The sequence below is a fragment of the Mustela lutreola genome, chromosome 3 (assembly GCF_030435805.1).
Source record: "Mustela lutreola isolate mMusLut2 chromosome 3, mMusLut2.pri, whole genome shotgun sequence".
Taxonomy (NCBI): domain Eukaryota; kingdom Metazoa; phylum Chordata; class Mammalia; order Carnivora; family Mustelidae; genus Mustela; species Mustela lutreola.
The window spans coordinates 155,157,220-155,178,095 of NC_081292.1; the positions used below are offsets into that span (position 1 = coordinate 155,157,220).

A 20,876-nucleotide genomic window follows, 5' to 3' on the forward strand; every position below is an offset into this window, starting at 1 on the left:
CGTGTGCTACTTCCAACGCTCTGTATCATTTGAAAACTCCTTTTAAGGAAGGACAGCGTACTCTCTTCCTCTGTTGTAAATGGCACGTTTAACCAGACTTACGGGTGCACAGGGCTACACAGCTTCCAAAGCATGTCCAACACATAGCAGGACACATACATGATCACCACAGTCCTGGAGAAGAGGCAGACAGGCTGAGAACCATCAGCCCACTTTAGAGATACAGAACAGACTTGGGAGAAACTCCTCTCTCCCCCCTTCTATCTTGCTTCCCTGTCTCTCTCTCTCTAACACACACACACACACACACACACACACACACACACACACACACTTACTGATAGGTCTAACACCAGCCCTTTTGCCTGCCCACGCACTATATTAAAACCCCCTTTGCCCTGCATAGCTCTCAACAAGCCAAAGTTCTCTAAGCGTCCGTGACTACAAAGTATGTTGCAGTTCATGAAGGCTGCCTTGTTAAGAACAGCAGTCCCCAGGCAGGGGCTGGTAGAGAGAAGCCAGTCATGAGTGCACCGTAGCCCAGACGAAGCTTCCGGTTGACTAGGAGGTGGGAGAGACAGCCAGACCCTCCGTCATTACATGTTTTGCTATATAAAGTACTGCAATAAAACTGCATTCCTTCTCCTTCCCTGCTTTGCCCACTTCTTTGCCCACTGAAGGCTCTTTCACATGCTGAATGTATACTTAAAATAGAATTTTTTTAAAAAATCAGTGTAAGTTCAGGGCCCAATAAGTAGTTTGGCAGGATCTAAACCAAGTTGTGGGTTTAAAGGAACACGAAGAAGAAAATTAAAATGAGCACAGTGTTAGTCCAGAATTGTTTAGGAATGAAGGGTTTTGACATCAAATGGATACATGTAAGTAGAGCAGAATTCACCCGCCTTTGAGGTGGAGAAAAGTTACGAGGTAAAAAATGCAAAGAGCTTGGGTTCAAACTTTGGCTTCTCCCCGCTGAGGATCCACCAAGGGTAAGTCTCTCCACACTGAATACTGGGAACGCGTACCTTTTTTTCTTCACCTGACAAACATCAACTTATGTATTTGAGTTTCTTTCTTTCTTTCTTTCTTTTTTTAAGATTTTATTTATTTATTTGAGAGAGAGTGAGCAAGAGAAAGAGCACAAGCTGAGGGTGGGGAAAGATTGGCAGCGGGAGAAACAGACTCTCCACAGAGCAGGGAGCCCGACCGACATAGGGCTCCATCCCAGGACACTGGGGTCATGACTTGAGCGGAGGGCAGATGCTTAACTGACTGAGCCACCCAGGCGCCCCTGAGTTTCTCTTTACACTGGCTACTAGGAATTGTAAAACTTCCTACCCACTGATAAGCAAGATGAAAAAGTCTAATAAAACTCATTCCCAGGTTCATCTTTTCTTTTTTCTTCTTCTTCTTCTTTTTTTTTTTCATTTGACAGAGAGAGACACAGCAAGAGAGGAACACAGGCAGGGGCAGTGGGAGAGGAGCAGGCTCCCCACTGAGGGGGGAGCCCGATGCAGGACTCCATCCCAGGACCCTGGGATCATGACCTGAGCGGAAGGCAGACGCTTAATGACTGAGCCACCCAGGGCACCCCCCACGCTACACCTTTTCTCTTGTATTTTTTTTTTTTACTGGAGTATAAACAAATGTTACCTTAGTTTCAGGTACACAACATAGTGATTCGGCAAGTCTATACACTATGCCCCACTCACAAGTATAACCAGCCTCCGTACAACGCCACTACAAGCCCACAGACTTGTATTCCCATGGCTATGTCTTTCATCTCCACGACTTATTCATTCCTGAACTGGAAACCTGTACCTCCTTCTCCCCATCCCCCTCACCTCCCACCTTCGTTCACTTGCTCTTTTGCTCTTACTTCCTTTCCCCAAGTCATACCTTTGTTGGGGGCGGGGGGATCTTCTTTTACTAAATGTCTATTTGTAAGCATTTCAACTGGGGAGCGGGGAGGGAGAGGAAGGGAGTACGTATAAAGTAGCCTTAGGAAATAATAGCAGTGGCTACCATAAATATATTCATGCTTCCTACTGGGGGCTCTGATCTCAGCTCGCTGAATACTAGGACCAGCCCCCAACGCGGGAAGCTCCGTGAGGCCTGAAGCCACACCCCAGGGCTCTGCACAGTTTTGAGCATACCATACTACCAGAAAACGTGGAGCAGGCACCCCAATACATGCATTTACAAGATATGTACCTGCAGTACCCTAATTTACAGTACACACACACACCCAGAATTTTGAAGAGACTTTTCTTAAAAACCCAGAAACTGCCATTTTCTTCGGGCACTCCACAGATGGCCTTGCATTCTCCATTTTCAAAGCCAGGGCTCTATGAAGAGAGTCCTTCGTCCTTCCCTGGGTTGTGGAGAAAATCAGACACAAGGGCAGGTAGGTAAAGTGCCTCCTATCTCACGAGTACCCAAGAATGTTTTTCTCCCATACAATGAAAATAAAGTAGCACTGAAAAAACAAACATTTTTTAACTTCTATATTCAGTTTCATGGTTGACACAGCATTTAGAAGTTAAAACCCTGGACCAATGAATTAAAGATCAAACAAGAAAAGGATGTAATGGTTGCTGGGAGAAATGCAAGAAGGGAATGAGAAAAGAAAATCCAGCTACTGCCGATACCGCCTTTGACCTGACAGAATGAAGGTCACTAACAACTTTGGAAGGAGAAACAAGAGTCTAAAGCAGATGGGGTGAAGAACCAAGAGAAAAGTCAGGGCAGCATCGTGCCCGACCCCCTGGCCTTTCTGGCCTGCCAGGATTCAGTTCTTCCCTTGCTCGCCCTCACATCTTACATGTGGTTCCAGCTGCTGTGATGTATTTTGGATTTCCCCAAAGGACGAAGGAAAGGAAGGATGGCAGATATGAGAACAACCTGCCTGAAACCTTCAGACAGAAAGGCCAGTCTGGGCTTCTCCCTCCTCGGCCCCTGCACGCTAACGAACCACACAGGGAAGAAAGGCGGCTGACCTGGAGGGACAGCTTTTACCTCCCCCAGCCCCGCCAGGAGAGGACTCCAGGGAAAGTGGCCCGAGTTACCTCTGGCTCCAGGGGACTTTCTGGCTTCTCCTCCCACAGCTTCTGGGGGACCACAGTTGGCCTGTGTCAAGCACCGCAGAGCCTGGCTCTCCTTCTGGCCTTGCCCAGGGGCGCCGGGCTTGGGCTTGCAGTAGACAGATCTCAGTAGCACATCTCCGCCTCAGTGCTCCTGGCATTGCGCAAGCCCCGCTCTGCTAGGACATGCAGTGAGGCCAGGGACCCAAGCCATGGCGCACAGCAGCACCTGTCGGTGTCTTGGACTTTGGAAACCCCTTGAGGGTCAGCAGGGACAGGGAACTGGAGGGGCGGCCACACTGCCCACACAGAGTCTGATATAACAGGTAAGAGCCTCCAGAGAAAAGCCTGTGTATCTGTACGATGTGAAGTTTCCTAGCAATAACACCCAACACCGTGTTTCCGTAAAGCCTCGTCTGACCTATACACTGAAGGCGTAGACACTGGAGCTTCAGACACTGTCCAATGACTCCGCAGAGTTCTGGGCTCTTCCAGAAAAGAGCACAAGGCACTATCAGTGGTTGGTATTATTATGCACCTACAGCCTACATCTTCCATCAAGAGGTGTCAATCACTGCCATGTTTTAAACCCTTTTCAATAACTGACAACTTGCCCAGGTCTCCAAGGGCAGATGCCCACTCTTTGGTTCCTCAGGTGGACAAGTTTTGAAACAGATATTGTACCTGAGCTTTACTGTACCAGTACGAATAGACTTGCTCCTGGTACACAGTAGGTGCCAATAAATGCTTGCTACACTGCCAGAACAGCTGCCTGAAGAATCCAACCCCAGTGTGAAGGAATACAAGTACAGTAGGCATTCTGTTGCCTCGAATCATCGCTACAGATTTCTTTCCCACGTTAAGTATATCACCGAATTATATATGTAAAGGCAAATTTTCCTCCTTCACCCGAGATGATTAAAAAAAAAGAAAAGCTTCTATAATTAAGGATGATTTTTTAAATTACAGGCAATGTAGCAAAATGAATATTAACACAGATCTGAAACACGCTAAATAGTTATTACCAAATCAATTTCAAAGCATTTCAATTTAGTAGCCAAGCAGGGCAATACAGGTGGCAACAAAGCAGGATTAGCATGAAATCAAAAGGGCAGGATTCACAACAAGTTAAAAATGAAAATAAAATACAATTAATTCCTCTTTGTAGGCCTCTCTCCGCATCTGATCATCTCCCTTGGGACACAAAGTCCAGGAAACAGAAGGAACAAAAGGTCTCTAGCTACCTCCAGAATCACTTTCATTTTACAAGCCCAGGAGGGAGTCTGGTCAAGCCACAAGATAAAAGTCAGCACAGGATAAACTTTGTTTTAATATCTTAAGACTGGCCAGAAAAACAAACGGTATCAAACTCTAGTAAGCACCAGCAGGACACAATCAAGTATCCAGTACTTCCTGCAAGCCACTTCTGCAGGAGAAATGTTTCTGGGAAGGTATTCCCCTGCCTAAGTTTACACCTGCCTTCCAGCTTCAAAGGGATAAAGAGCAAATGCAAGCCACACCCACCTCCCCACCAGAGAAACGGGAAAGGCGGCAGGAGGAGCCTTGGTTCTTTACCCTTTTCATATTCTGAGCTCCTGAGAGCTTTCTGGCCTGGTGGAATGTGGTGGCTCAGGTGCTGGGAAGCCAAGCAAGTGAACAACACACCTGCTCTAAGTGGGAGGCAAGCCCAGCGTGGGGAGATGTGGGCACCGTCCGCTCCGAATACACCTCCTCCTCCCAGGGGCTGTCCCAACTTCAACTCTCAAAGAGAAACAGATCTGGGATTCTACAAAAGTAATTTGGAGATGATAAATGTCGGCAGGTAGAAGCAAATAGTAGAGAAGGACCTGGAAGGGACAGATAACTAACTTTTAATGGTCTCTTACTCAGCCAGATTGCTACCTGTAAGTCCTTCCCCTGGGCACACCTATTATTAATACATACAAATGATTTTTTTTTTTTAAAGTCTTGATAGGAAGCCTGGGTTTTGTTTCTCCTCATCCAGTATCCGTTCCCTTTCTTCCTAAATAGAGCAATAATCCATTTTTTAAAAAAACACAGAAACACACACAATATCGATCATGATATGGACACAAACAAAAACGAAACAGTACCTTTAAATCAAAAGGTGCTTGTTAAAACCTATTGCTTTCAGTGATGTTTTTGGAAAAAATCAGATGTTTTGGAAAAAATCACCTGGGTGGCTCAGTTGGTTAGGCAGCCAACTCTTAGTTCTGGCTCAGGTCATAATATTGGGGTCCCGGGATCAAGCCCCACATCAGGCCACGTGCCCAGCGGGGAAGCTGTTTGAGGACTCTCGCCCTCCCTGGCCCTCTGCTCCTCCCACCACTCACATACCCTCAGTCTCTAAATAAATAAACAAATCTTTAAAATACATAAATACTCAGATTGGCTTTCATACACATTCTAGTGAGTACACCTACTTTATTTTTTGTCTAAGATGATATTAATACAGTTTACAATTTCCGTTTGTTAGCAGTTGGAAGCAAGTTTATTCAAAGGAGTGTCACTGAGGAAAAAGATGTATTCTCAGGCATGGAGCAAACACCTGTAGAAACCACTTTATTTTTGTAGGCAGAGAGGAAAGCGGGGAGGTGGGGTGGGGGGGAGCAAGCTCCCTGCCGAGCACAGAGCCTGATGTGGGGCTTGATCCCAGGACCTTGAGATCATGACCCAAGCAAAGGCAGAGGCTTAACCCACTGAGCCACCCAGGTGTCCCTAAGAAGCCACTTCTTTACAAAGTTTTTTTTTTAGAGCAAGTTAATAAAAAGCTACTTTATGCTGATTGGGTTTAAAAGTTCTTTACACTGCAAATTTAAAAAGTCAGACATTAATTTCTAGGTAATGCTAATGATTCTAGTATGTCAAGAGTAGGAATTTTTGCTTTCAAAAATATACATATTTGCTTCCAAATATACATACACATATTTGTAGGGAATTCAGTTACACTCCTCCAGCTGAGACAGTACTTGTACATGACAGATTACAGCCTGAAGAACATTTAAGAACTCGGACCTCCTCAAATCACATGAAGCGAGACTTCCCTATGCAAAACACAGTAAAGTTGGAAAAGAGGGCACAGAGGTTCTTCAAAGCTCTGACCTCTGCACAAAGAGACGGGAAGGGGTCCGACAAACTCTTCTAATGTGCATGGTTTTACCCTTTCTCCCACTAAGCCATTCCTAAAAAAGAAAATCCTCCTCACCTCCAGTACATCAAAACCAACAGAAACAGAACACAGAAAGGGCAGCCCATGGCGGCCCCAAGAAGGCTGTCTGACCACATGGGAATGCTTTCCCTAAGTAGCATCTGTTGGGCAAAAATATGTAGATTAAATATAATCACCATGATGGAAATCCGCTTACATACTAAGAAGAGGGCTAGGAATTTCTAAGGCTGGGTTAACACTATTTGAAATTTCCCCTAAGTGCCCTAAATAAATGGTCCCAATACTGTACACGCAGCTCTGAGCCCCGTGTGGGCATCTGCAACCCCGAAGCTCATCACGCCGTGCCAACTGTGTGCACCTGTCACCAGCCCCCACCTCCCAATACCTCTGCTGCTCCGACCTAAGCTCTCGGGGTGGACACACCTGAAACAACCAGAAATGGAAAATTCAATGGAAACTTCTTCCCCCTCTCTCCAGAGCCTGAAGAATTTAGAATACGGTAACCAGCTTATCACAAGCAGCTGCCAGGCCTTCCAAAGCAGGAAGCCAAGGTATCTTCACCTTCATCTTTGTCCACTAAGATCACCGTATTCTTGAATATTTTATTGTGTTAAGCATTTAAGATGCCTAAAGGCTGCCGTTCCCGGGCTACACCTTATAAAAACAGTCCTGTTCCTCAGGTGGAAAAAAGCACACACCCCAGCTCCAGTGATCACAGAATCACAACTGAGTCACAGATCCCCGCTCCATGACAAGACCATGAAACCTGCGGACCCCACATTGATTCAGGAGGACACGCTCTCCCTCCTCAGGCCCTCCCACTCCCACCTCTTCAAGGAGCTGTGACTACCCTCTGCCTGGAGAGGAAATACTTGCTTTTTCCCCTTCTCTTCCCCACCACACCTCCCATGTGTCCCTTGGCAACAGGTTCTAGTTCTACAGGTCACGGAAGGAGAGCGAACAGAGGAACATTGTCACCAGCACTGAGCTTCCTGCTCAGCCACCTACAGTCCTTACTCCCGGCAGGAGGCCAGCTAAGCAGTGAGAAGCACCATCCCCAAAGTTGGAGGGACTTCACTTCCTCACGACCCCCACTTTGTCTCAACTGTCACCGTTTTTATGTGAAGCTACGTTAAGGGAACATGTCTGACTTAAGCCAAGGAATGAAGGACAGCCTCAATGACATGAAACATGTCATTTAACTTTAATGACAAGACACAGCTTACAATACAGGCGCCATTAACAGACGTGACAATGCCAACTTGGAACGGGAATCTCGCACAGCTTCTTTAGAAACCAACTAGACTTTCCCTCCTCCCATGCAATGTGACCGTGGCAACAATTCTCTTTTCCTTAATTTCTCATTCTCAAACCATGCTAGGAGCCCAGATAGCCAGAATAATATGAATGAGAACTCCCTCTTTCCCCTACATATGGAGACAAAAATAATAAAACATGATCAAGTAAATTGAAGGAAAACATTGAGGAGCTATGGAGAGCATGTAATAGGGGGACTAAGCACTCTGGGACCAGAAGGGACGTATTCAGTCGAGTTCTCATTCAGAGCCTTGGTGTTCCTGCAGCTCGAACTTGACAAGACAGAAAACCAAACTGGTAACTTCCCCTTTTTAGAATACTTTTTCTTTTTTTAAAGATTTTATTCATTTGACAGAGAGACCACAAGTAGGCAGAGAGGAAGGCAGTGGCGGGGGGAGGGGGGAGCAGGCTCCCTGATGAGCACAGAGCCTGATGTGGGACTCGATCCCAGGACCCTGAGATCATGATCTGAGCTGAAGGCAGAGGCTTTACCCACTGAGCCACCCAGGTGCCCCTTAGAATACTTTTAAAATTACAGCACTGTATCTCAATGAGAGAGAGAGAGGAGAGAATGAAGGGATAAGGGTCCTCTTTGGTCACTGAAAAAGTCTCTGTCACAGTAAGAAACTGGCTTGGTTATAATCAGAGACATACAATGCCAATGCCAGATCATATAATGAGAAGAGAAAAGGCGGCCCAAAAAACCGTGTAGCACTGAACTTCTCGAAAGAAGATAAACTATAGTGAGGACAGGACATTTCAGGAGAGTGAAGAATGCTGTAAGGGGAGATGCCTGGCCATCGCAGACCACCACAGGCCTGACAGTGGCGGACAGCTCAGAGAGGGCGTGAGGGCAGAAGGTAACTTGGGGAAAAATGAGTTGGACTAAAAGGCAGGTGAGGAAGCAGAGTGAACAGGAAATCAGAAGAATACGTGAAACAGTTTACAAATGCTACAGAAACCTCAAGCCACCACTTTAATGCAATGTCCAGAGGCAGCTAATATCTACGGAGGCAGATGGTAGACTACTCGATGAGCAAGGCTGGGGATGCAGGGCGAACGGAGTGACTTCTAAAGGCTACAGGGTTCTTTCTGGGGTGAAAGTTTCTGAAATCAGATTGTGGTGATGGCTGTACAACTCTGAACAGACCAAAAACCATTCAGTGGTTTAAATGGGTGAATACTATGGTATGGGATTGCATCTCATTAAAACGATCCAAACCGAATGAAACAAAAACCTACCGGAGTGGAAACTAAGGGCAGAGGCAGCTGTCCCTGTGCAAAGGGCCCCTGAGATAGCTACAGTGACGTCTACATCACAGAGCCCACCACCCAGCCCCAGCGACCTCACAGATCTTCTGGGGCAATCTCCAAAATATGAAGTTCACGAACCTGCAACTTGGTTTTGCAAATTACACTTGAAATAGCAGGTGACAGAAGAAAATAAGGAGCTCAAATGTCATTCCCTTTGATTACATACTTATGTGGAAGTAACTGGGGTTCAGTCCACACTAGAATGTACACTGTCCCTCAAAGACACACACGTATGTCAGAAAAAGGGCAGTAGCTGTATGTGCAGTAGAGCACCGATGTTGAACAGCAGCACAATCCAGGAGCAGAGGAGGGCCCAGGCAACCCATCCAGTAGTCCAGCACACCTGTTACCTGAAAGGCACCGTGCCGGACACCTGAGACACACAGGTGCACAGCCCCACCTGCAGAAATGTAAAGGCACTCTTCCTGGGAAAGGATGTGAAAGGTAAGGGCTCTTTCCCCTGGTTGATTCTAACGTGTACCTGAGACCAGAAACTACTGAACCAATCAGAATCCTTACTTTAACAGAGAAGGAAAGGGAACAAAGTGTGCAAAGAACTCCAATGTTATGCAAGTGTTGACCTAGCTAAGCACCCTAAGAGTTGGGACTAGAATCTGTGTCTCCTCATCCACAGTTCAGGGCAAGGAAACCCACTGGTGTGGGTGTGGGAGTGCGGGGGTCCCAGGTGGACATCCTGAGAAAATTCTAGCCTCAAAAAGAGTGGTCAGATCCCATGAAAAGAAACTAAAGAGAAAATACCTGGAACTAAGTGCGGAAATGAATGATCTTGAGATTGGGCTGGGAAGACGCCTCAAAACACAGGGAACGTATTGCCCAGTTCTGTGTCCCGGGGGGACGAGACATCCAGCAAATGGAATTAATTGACGAGGAGGTAAGATTTTGTAACTTCACAGGTCTGATGCGATCAGGAAATTTTTTAACCAAATGAGCCCAGAGTTATAAAAACCAACACCAAGGAACGTAAAAGGTGAGGAGGCTTCATCTTCTCGGCCGTCCACGGAGCCGGCACGGGCTGCAAAGAGCAGGGCTGGGCCCTGGCCAAGCGACCTTCACGGAGCAGGCTACAGTCCTCTGCAGTCACGCCCGGTGGACGCTCTGGCTGACGGGCACGGAGCCATTCCGTTACCGAGCCGTGTGCTTCTTACCTATAATTCCACTGTCCTTGCTTTCCAGGGTGGAACTAGGGCTGCTAACGGTCTCACAGGGACTTTTGTTGGCTGCCGTCTTGCTGACACAGCTATTCAAGGTTGAGCAGGGGCTATCGGTGCTGGGAGAGGCGGTGCTGCTGGTTAGTGTGGAGCAAGGACTGATGCCTTGGCTCAGAGCTGTGCGCTGCAAGGCGAACGGAAGGAGGGTTAGCATGGCTTCACACACGACGCTTCCACACAGGCTTCTCTTTCTGACACTAAAGCAGTAACAATGCAAACAGGAACGGGAAAACCGTTTTTCCAACTGAGGGGGCTTAATATATATATATGTGGCCTCTCAGATTTTAAAAAAGAAATCTCTTTGTTTTGTCCCCTTCCCCAGTGATTTTTAAAAAAATCATTACTATTAAAAGGGCAGTCTCAGACATAATTTAGTGGGAATGCACATTTATAAAATAGAAATAGCAAACGGGCAGACTTCCTTTCATTTAAAGTCTGCAGAAGACAAATGCGTTCTTTGACCTCTGTACGGAAAACCTGGGAACTCTGTTTTTGTCATGTTTCATGAGCACTGCAGCATGATTCAATTCTCAAAGATTTATGGGCTCTGCAAGCAGGGCCAGGAGGCTGGTGGCCACTGCCATCTCAAACAGTGCGTGACACCCTCGAAGAGATCCTCCCGGGGTGGGGGGGAGCTCTGGTCCCTCACCGCTGTGCAAACCTTACACATCTCCACTCTGAAGGGACAGGCTGTTGGCTCCCTAGGATGCAGAAGGCTCCTCCATGCACGACTCATTTGATCTTATCTTATTTTGTCTCTGCCTCACCTCCTACAAATCTTTCCTCATCCCACCGACCCTCCAAAATCTCAGCCTTTAAAAAAAAAAATGCACAGGAAAGCATATCCCAAAGCAGCCAGATGAGAAGAACCATATTATAAAGATAAGAGTAGTTATTGTGACGATGGGAGTCTTTCAGCCACTTCAGTTCATTTAGCTACTCTTCTCTGGGGGGTGACTCAAAGATTAACGTGGATATTTTCTTCAGTTCTGCACCCTTCTGCCTCACCCGCCCCCCTACTGCAGAAATCACGAACTGTTGAAGTAAATTTCGATACACAACAGCCCAGACTCTTTTGACTGAACCAGGCCTCCCCTGACGCAGGGAGGGGGAGAAGAGGGTTATGCCCTCCTTCACGCATCCTCTGAGCCGGTAGGATCTGCAGTGTCTTCCTCAGGCATTACCATGGTCTCATTGTTTTCTTCAATGGTTATGTGTGTGGCACTTGGGATCCCTTCTCCCAGTAAAAATCCCAGCCTTGTCAACAGTTCTTGAGCTGCTGGCGAACAGCTCGGTTCATTATCGGCCTTTGCTTCTGGAACAAAGAAAGAAAACAATGAAGATGCTCCTCTGGGGAATTTCAGGTTTGCATCTGGAGTGTTACAGCTGTTTGTGGGTGCTTTTGTGTATTCTTATAAAATGCACAAAGTTTGACAATGCTGCCTGTCCTCTAGCAATACATTCTAATTAAGAGGCTGTGACGGGTTAAGAAAACAGTGAAAGAGAAACTCCAAGGGCTAAGAGTGAAATATTTGACCTGAATCAGAACACAGTGTGATTAGAGGATAGCAATCCCTATTTCCACGGCATGTGAAAAATGGGCACACCTCCCACGCCAGAGGCAGAAAGAGGCCTTCGTCTTAACTCTTTAAGAGGACAGGGTGGCCATTGCCCACAGGAGGCAGAGATAAAGTCAAACCCAAGTGGCATTCTGGCAGAGTCCCACGATACTTAGATGTTGGGGTAAAACTGAAATCCAAGCTCTCATTAACCAAAAACAGGGGCAGGACTAACTTTGGTGGAAACGTGGTGTGCCTACCCCACAGCCACAGCAGTCAAAGTCAAAGCCAGGACCCCAACTCGAGGGTCAGTCGTCAGGAATCCACTCTGAAACAAAGGTTTTAAATCCCAGCAAAATGTGTCCCAGGAGACAAAGCCCAGTGACACATTCTCCTGTTCGTAGGAGATGATGGAGAGAAATCAGGCTGTGTTCTCTGCACACTCCACAGTAATGCTGGACACACGGTTAACCTGAAGGTCACAGCTCACATTTGCCACCTTTCCCTTCTCTGGCCTCCCCCTGAGAAGCTGGTCATCTAGCTTTCTGCACTTTTTTAAAAAGAGTTCTATTGTTGGGTTTAAATGTTGAGCTATAGGTTAACCTTGTATCCAAAAGACTAAGGGAACTTAATTACAGCTGACGAAATGATGGTCACATCATTCTAACACTTCTCGTCTATTTTTAAATCAGCATCCATCAAGGAATGAAATAACATATAAAGCAAACCCTGCTTACAGAAGTTAGAACTTAAGAACAATATGTCACTTGTAATATACTCATTCATCTTAATGTTTTGTTCTTTTTTATTAATCATCTAGAGACACAGACCCATACATTGACGAATCCGTTTTTCCTAGATGTGGAAATCTACAGATAAGTCTTAGAAGTATAACATGAGGAAAGAACAAAACAGCAGTTGTTACCTTTGAGCTACAGTATCCCCACCCAAGTTCAGTGCTAACTCTGCCTTTTGTACGGAGCCATAAAATCAAAACCAGTAGAGCTGAGAACCATTTGTATTATCTTCATTCACAAACCAGTTTTGCTCAGTCATTGCTCCCAGGATAGCAGCTACAAGGGAAACCAGGCTGGCTGTATCCTCAAGGAAGGAAAAGCATCCTGCCCCTTGCTTACTCTCAAAAGCTCCTGATGTTTGCAGTAAGAATTGTGGTTTGCCAGCCTGGATGGTGTTTTTTGTTTTTTTTTTTAAGCTGCTCCAGAAAACTGCAAGGGTAAAATAACCACGGGATTGATTGTTCTGGGTTAAGAGAGCCTGGATGTTTCTGGATCATTTGTGTTAAACTCCTGCCAGGAAGGGGCCATGGCCCCAAGCCAAAAGGGGTAAGAGAGCACCCTGGGGCAGGTCAACCACACCCAGAAGACTACTCTACAAAGGATCCCTTCCCACCAGAGATTTCCAACCTTATTTTGATTCCCAGGGTACTTGGGCATTTGGGAAAAGCAGGCAGGAACCAAACCAAATCAGCAAAACCCAGGCACACCCAAGGGCTGAACCACTTCGGAACAGGCAGTCCCACCCTCCCTCGCCCCAAGGCTCAGGCGGGACGGCCCTTTTATCTCAGGTGGCAGCCGGACCAGAGCGGGAGAACAGGATGCAGATGGCAAGGGGAAGAAGTGGGGAAGGGGGCGGAACTCCGCAGTTTCTCTACTCCACACCCCCGTTTCCTTTCGAAACAATCTCTATACTGCTCCCCAACTGTGAATGTGCGCCTGTCTAGCTTCTGGTTCAACCTGAAATTCCAGGGAAAGCGCCAGAAACGACTCCCAGTTGGCAGCTGCTGTGGAAGCACACAGAACAGCTGCACGGGCTTGGCTGCCACAGAATTTACCCTGACGACAAACGAGGGCACAGCCTGTCGCTCACCCGGGGCTCACTCTGAGACCCTGCATCCCACGCAGGTCCTAGGGAATGGGGTGCCCCCTAGGGCGCCACTGCTGCCTCCATACTGTGTCCATAGACAGACACCCCAAATTGCCAAGGTTTTCATGAAAACATATATATATATATAATATGTATACATATATATATTTTACAGATTTTATTTTTTTATTCGACAGAGTGATCACAAGTAGGCAGAGAGGCAGGCAGGGAGAGAGAGAAGGTGAAGCAGGCGCCCTGCTGAGCAGAGAGCCCGATGCGGGACTTGATCCCAAGACCCTGAGACCATGACCTGAACCAAAAGCAGAGGCTTAATGCACTGAGCCACCCAGGCACCCCCAAAACATATACTGATGCAAAGACAGCTGACTTCTCATCCAAACCTCCCCCCTTCAGACAAGCTGGGAGCTGTGGCAATTCCCAGGTTCAATGTCTGAATTGACAGGACACCCCTCCAAGCTCACAGCCAACTTGTCCTCTTAACCATTCAGTCTGCACTCGTTGCCACCAAAGTTCCCCAACTTTACCTGGGTTCAGGATGCGTGAATAGACATCCTTCATTTCAGGTTTAGCAACTAGTAAGTCACCGCAATTTCATTTTGTCCAAAAGCTTCCCAACTGTCTTTTCATATTTTTCTCTTTGTTCTCAAATGTCATTCCAGTGACCTTCCCTTCAGAAGCCTCCTTCAGTTTGAATCCCTTAATCCACGTTAAGCCGTCCACAATTTCCCCTCCCTAACGTACAGATTTCTCTTTCTGAACTTTCCATTCTGGCAGAAGGACCCCTGGGTGAAGAGTGACAGTGCCACTTTGGGAGAGATGAGTTGCCTACAAACTCACACTGATACACTGGACTGTGAAATTAAAATACATTTCTACATCCACAGCCGATCAACAAATACTAAGATTTGAACAGTCAGATAAGATTTCCTTAGAACACATTCATACTCCAAAATGAAAATCCAGTGGGACACTCTAAATGGAAAGTATTTTCATTCATGTAGCTAATATTAAAACACTCACCAATAATAGGTATACCTTACCCAAAACCACCGTTAGGATACGAACTGGAGATAAAGACATCACATCTTAGCAACACTTTACATCTCATAAATTCCAATATCCAAAGAATTTATGATGGCTGTATTTGGAGTTGAGAGAATAATTGGCCTCACAGTTCCTGGGAATCCATTAGACAAGTGGAGAGTGATTCCTTCCCCATGATGTTTTCATAGAGTCCTCACTATCACACCATAATGGAATAATCAAGTGGAAAAAGGCAAAGGGAATTTCTTGGGTCACTTCCTGTCTCTTTTTTAACTAATCACACTTGGATTTGTGGCACCAACCCTCAAGTACAGTCCCTACACTGACCGGTAACTCCCCAGTTACCACCCCATAACGTCAAAGCCATTCGTGCCTCTTATAATCATCCCCCCCATCCTTCCCTTCAGCCTCAGAAGAAAGGTCTTCTTCTCCCTACCAAAGCTATTCTGGACCACTTACTGTGTGACCCTCTTTAACCCTCAAGCTCCTCATGAGGGAAGTGACCATAACCACTTCTTAAAGGTTGTGAGCTTACCAAAAAAAAAGTGAGAAAATAATTTATATACCAAGCATCTTTGAGATAAGATGCAGTATCAAAGTTGGTCATTATTTCCACCAACTCTAACAGCAAGAGTCCACTTTCTCACTATTATTTCATTTTCTGGTTTCTCAGATTTCTATCTATATTCAATTTCTCTTAGCTAACAAAAAATAGGTTTTTTTGTTGATGACTTTTCTGCCTTAAGTAACTTTTTCTGAACTTCATTATTCCTTGAAGACAACACAAAATTTCCTTTTTCTAATTATCAAACTGTTCCCACTTGGCCCACACTAATTGCTTTCATTTCTTAACTCATCATTCTTTCTTCATAAAGTCGGACTATATTAAAATCGTGGAGGTTCCTGGGGATGACCAAAGATCATTCTATCAAGACACGCCCTTTCCCTTCTCTCCTCCTCCTCAAACTCTATGAGTTTGGACACCACTGACAACGTTCAGCCATTTACTACCATGTGACCCTGAGCAACTGATTTAATATCCGTTTGCAAGATAGTACTTCTGAACGGAGCCTGTTAAATGAGACACAGCCTTAGTGGATGTTAAGTCCCACCCTCTGCTTCTAAATGTCCATGATCTGCTTCTTGCTAAACTTCTTGCCCTCCTTGCCTTCTATTTACACCCTGTTTCTTCCCGACTGCTCCTTCTCCTAAGCCACCTTCCCTCCTCCTTGAATTTTCAAAAATAGTATTTATAGAGGAGGACCTACCCATGGACTGACTGCCCTTAATTGGTTTCTAGTCCTGAATAAAAAAATATACTTATCACACAATTTATCTTTAAGCTCTCCATCCCATACACCCCGTACTGAAACTGTTATCAAAGCTTACCATTTCCTCTTTCAAAATGTCCCTGAATTAGTCTCTTTCTTTCTAGTCATACTGCCATTTATCAAGTCCTCATCCCCTCAAGTCTAGATAACTATCAGACTCTGGACCAATTTTCTCATCTCTTTTTATTTTCTGTCTTCTTTTCCTTCCTCAAAGCCAGTGGTTCTCAAACTTTTTGTCTCAGGTTTACTCTTAAAAATTGGGGACTACAAAGACCTTTGGTATAGGTGAGCCATTGATACTTATCATGTTAGAAATTAAAAGTAAGGGGCGCCTGGGTGGCTCAGTTGGTTGGGCGTCAGCCTTTGGCTCAGGTCATGGTTCCATGGTCCTGGGATTGAGCCCTGCATCAGGCTCCCTGCTCTGTGGGGAGCCTGCTTCTCCCTCTCCCACTCCCTGTGCTTGTGTTTGCTCTCTCGTGGTCTCTCTCTGTCAAATAAATAAAAGCCTTTAAAAAAAATTTATTTTTTAATTTAAAAATTTTTTTAAAGAAATTAAAAGAATCATTTTAAATCTACATCAATTCATCATAAGTTCACAAAACCTACAAGTTAAACATTTTTAAGAAAAAAATATTTTTTTCAAAGATTTTATTTTTAAGTAATCTTTACACCCAACATGGGGCTTGAACTTAGAACCCTGAGATTAAGAGTTACATCTCTACCAACCCAGCCAGCCAGATACCCCACAAAATATTTTCAGTTTAAAAGGTTAAGAATAGCATTGTTTTACACTTCTCCAAATTCTTTTTAATGTCTGATTAGTAGAAGACAGCTAGATTCTCGTGTCTGCTTCTGCATTTAATCTGTTGTGATACATTCTTTTGGTTAAAGCAGGTGAAGAACGGTGGCCTCAGAGATATGTAGCTGGGAAAGGGAGGAGCCTTCTCAATTAATTACAGATATTCTTCTTTGATACCACACCAAAACTTGACAAGTAGCAATTTCTTAAAGGTTAGTTCTACTGTTGACTTTGAATCTGTATGAATACACTTTTTGTACTGGGTTACAGCAAAAAGTCAACAGTCTAAGAGTCAAATGGATTTTTACCCATGCAGGATTTTTTAACATCCTGCATTGAGTCATTTGGAAAATACTAGTTTTGCAGATCTTATAAGAGCTGACACATTTTATTATGGAAGACCAAAATATCACATTAATATCACTGCATCTCAAATGAAAGGTCCTGAGAAGCCATCAAGCTCAAAGTGACAGAAAGAAATTCTCAAAACTTAATTTTTCACTTGAAAGGTCAGATTTTATCATTAGCAAGGAATCCCTCTCAGTGTTTTTTAATTGAAATGACATGCTCATTTTGCTCCTTTCTGAGAAAATGTGTGCCTAATACCCAATTCTGAATAACCATGGTTTGCCAGTCATTCTTTCAAGTAAAAATGGTGTTCCACTACAAAACTGGCAATTCCAATGGTCACACAAGTGGTTTCCTTTGAGACCATCATCATACTTCAGCATGCAGTAGAAGTGCTTTATGGAGACTTCCCGTTTCATCACACACACTATTAAGATGATCAATCTAGGGACAAGATTTAATAACCTTATTTCCAGGGCTTTGTCAGGGATGTTACTGAGTTATTATTTTCAATGCTAATGCATGGTGGTGGAAGATATTACATCTGGCTCTAGAACAGCAGATGCCCCTACCTTAACGTGCACCAATGCATCAGAAGTCTTACTAGCAATTGCTTTTGCACCATCAGTGCAAATGTCAATGCAAGAGATATGAAAATATCATCCTAATATCATTACAAAAAGGGTTTTGACCTCACAGACCACCGTGAAGGGCTTGGGGATGCCTAGAAGTCTGCAACCTACATTTTGAGAATCTCTGCTTTAAGTCTTCAATTGTACTAAATTGTCCCTTTTCTTTAAAATCAATAAAAAATGATTGCTGCATACACCTCTCAACCTATTAACTGATCTCTCATCTCCCCTTACCTGCTCAAAATCTTGGGGTAAAAAGGCAATGGTCTATCCCCACCAATTCCATTTCCCTTTCGCCTACCTACAACTTAAAGTCATTCACCTTCACTAGCCTCCTGAACCAGACCTGGTAGGCACGGTAGTTTTGTCTTTTTAAAAGGCTGATCTCCTCTTTTGATTTTCCTGTAATTTTTGACCTTGGAAATACACTGTCCTACAAAGAGGAAAGTGGCAACTCTCACATCAGACACTCAGAGAGGAAATCCTTAGTTTCCAGGATTTACTGTATGGTCTTATGGGTTCTTCTACCCATTCTCAGTTCTCTTCTCCTAAGGACCCTTTCCCTAGTCTGACACACCCTCATTTCATCACATTCCCTCTAAACAAAAGTCCATACCCAGAATTTTTGAGACCCAGTTTGATTTTCCACTGTTCAGCGGGCATTTGTGCCGAGATGTTCCACTAATATCTCAAGCAAAATATACCTGAAACAACTCAAACCGAAATGGACGGTTCCCTCTTTCAGTCCATCTGAATATTGTTTCAAAGCCTTGAAGTCATCAGCTTTGTCTCTTCTGGCTTCCAGGCCCATTCAATTTCTCCACAATCTTCCTATTCCCCACCTCTTCTTTCCCAATCCTGTTCTAATTTGAGACCTTACTCGTCTTATCAAACTAATGAAATCTCTTCCTCACCATCTTCCTGACCCTAGTCTCTTTCCTGCCCCACTGTATCCTATACTTTATTGTCAGGTCAATCTTAAAGTAATCAAATCCTGGGGCACCTGGGTGGCTCAGTGGGTTAAGCCTCTGCCTTCGGCTCAGGTCATGATCTCATGATCTAGATCCCAAGGTCCTAGGATCGAGCACCGCATCAGACTCTCTGCTCAATGGGGAGCCTGCTTCCCTTCCTCTCTCTCTGCCTGCCTCTCTGCCTACTTGTGATCTCTGTCCGTCAAACAAATAAATAAAATCTTAAAAAAAATAAAAATAAAAAATCCTTCCCAGCTCAGCTCCTCCACTGGCACCCAGTTTGGATTAGTCAACAGTACTTTTCCCCCTTGTATTACAGTCACTCTGCATGTAGACAGGTCTTTAATCCCCAATCAGACTCTAAGGCTCCATGGAGAAAGAACCTATGCTTGATAACACATCTCAAATAGCACCTAATATAGCACGTTTCACAGCATCAGAATTAATATTTACTTAAGGAAATGCATAATGAATGGATACCCTACCTCTGGCCACTTTTCCATGGCACACATACCAGGCACATCCCCTTTCTGAATTCTCATCTAACTAACACCTTAATCAACTATTAGTCAAATGGCGTATCACCATTCTAAGAAGCTGAATGTCTGAAATAATAACCAAAAACATAAGGTGTCAGTATTTACTTAAACATATCTAAAAAATGACACTCCTCCCAAGATAGCTTTGCATGTCATTATTCTGCTGTTTCATATTGTTAGTTTTTACTTGCTAACAGAATGCCAGAAGAAAAGTTTCATCATATTTTGAGATTGATCTTCACCAAGCAATGACTCACTAGACTAAAACTTTCTCACCCCTCCCCATCGAAGCTTGCTCAAGTAGCTAATGACAGATGGAAGGAAACTTAAATGGATTATGGTTGCCCCTAACTCAAAGAAATATAGCTGTGAATCCTACTGCAATTTAATAATCCTCTCTAATTTATCTGTTGTTTTTTTAAAAAATTTCCCTAAAGGCAGAGGTATTGTCTTGTAGGCGAATGACATTCTCCCCCAAACAATATGTTGGTTTAGCAATAGGAAGCTCATTTGTGAAAACATATTCTGTACGACACACTAGTTATTAGAACTATTTGACAGAAAAAGGGGGACTGTATTTTGAGGAACTGATTAAGTCACTCTTTTTTTTTTTCTCCAGAGTAGAAAAATGCTATTTTTCCCAAATATTTTAGAATATTAAATAAAGTAGAATATATTTCTCTAAAAATGTTCCCAGGTAAATGTAAACTTTAACAGATTGATTCTTTGCATATAATAAAGATATTCATCTGCCCGTATCCTACAACCCACTTTCCAGATGGCTAAGATATGCAAATTCACATAAATAAAATTACTTATAGATTAATGAACAAATTCAAAGTGCTCTATGGTTCTGCTTTACTTTGATTTAAATTTCAAATAGCTAAGAATCAAGAATTTATGGTGCTAAACCATAAAATGCAGCTTAGTCCGGGAAGGGTATTTCAGACATTTAGGAGTAACTCAATATTTCGTGAGCCTATGGGAAATTCTGAAAGCATTTCACAAAGAGCTGTTTTCAATAGTTTGTTAGTCTGGAGAATACTGAAATGCTGTCATTGAGAGCATCCAGAAAAACATCTTAAGGATAGAAAACAAAATTCCCAAAGAAAATATGAAAAGCATAAGTCCAAATTTTAAGTCAAAACTGAAGTGATAATGCTGGATAGTCAACCCTAGAGAGTAGGTCTGTCTACCATACATTAGTGTGTGCTTGGATTAATACCCAAACTCAATTAGTTGTATTCTGCTCCAGCCTCTCCTTTAGGTTCACTGACCTGGATATAAAATTTACACTTTAATATGGCAGATTTAATTAACCCTATTGAAATGTAAAAGATTCCACGGGGATTACAAAACACACCATCCCTTACTAATTGCCGAGCTGAATTGTGTCAAGCAACCACTTTCTCTTGAACCAGTGGATAACTGCGGGGGCTTCCACCAACATCATGACGATCCACAGAAGGCCATAGGCTTACAAAGAGGAACCGTATCTCTTTCTCTGCCTGAACACTGAAAGGCAAAGTGCACCCTACTTCTTATTCTAGGCCAAACTTCTGGAAACTTCTGGTCTGTAGTCACAGCCCAGATATGTCATGAGTTCAGTCCCCTC

General features: G+C 44.2%; 1 protein-coding gene across 10 annotated transcripts in view; it reads right to left on the reverse strand.

Annotated features, from left to right (window-relative positions):
- Positions 1-20,876, reverse strand: part of TANC1 (tetratricopeptide repeat, ankyrin repeat and coiled-coil containing 1) — a 230,649-nt gene that overhangs the window by 63,705 nt on the left and 146,068 nt on the right. For 5 of the 10 annotated variants that reach the window (XM_059167242.1, XM_059167241.1, XM_059167239.1 and 2 more), the window contains exons 5-6: positions 11,318-11,448; positions 10,071-10,257 (exon numbers count right to left, since the gene is read on the reverse strand). The exons of 2 other annotated variants lie outside the window; for them this stretch is intronic. In XM_059167242.1, coding sequence (XP_059023225.1) covers positions 10,071-10,257; positions 11,318-11,448 — 318 coding nt within the window. The remainder of the gene's footprint in view (positions 1-10,070; positions 10,258-11,317; positions 11,449-20,876) is intronic. 3 more of the 10 variants (XM_059167240.1, XM_059167238.1, XM_059167245.1) reach the window with 2 other exon arrangements.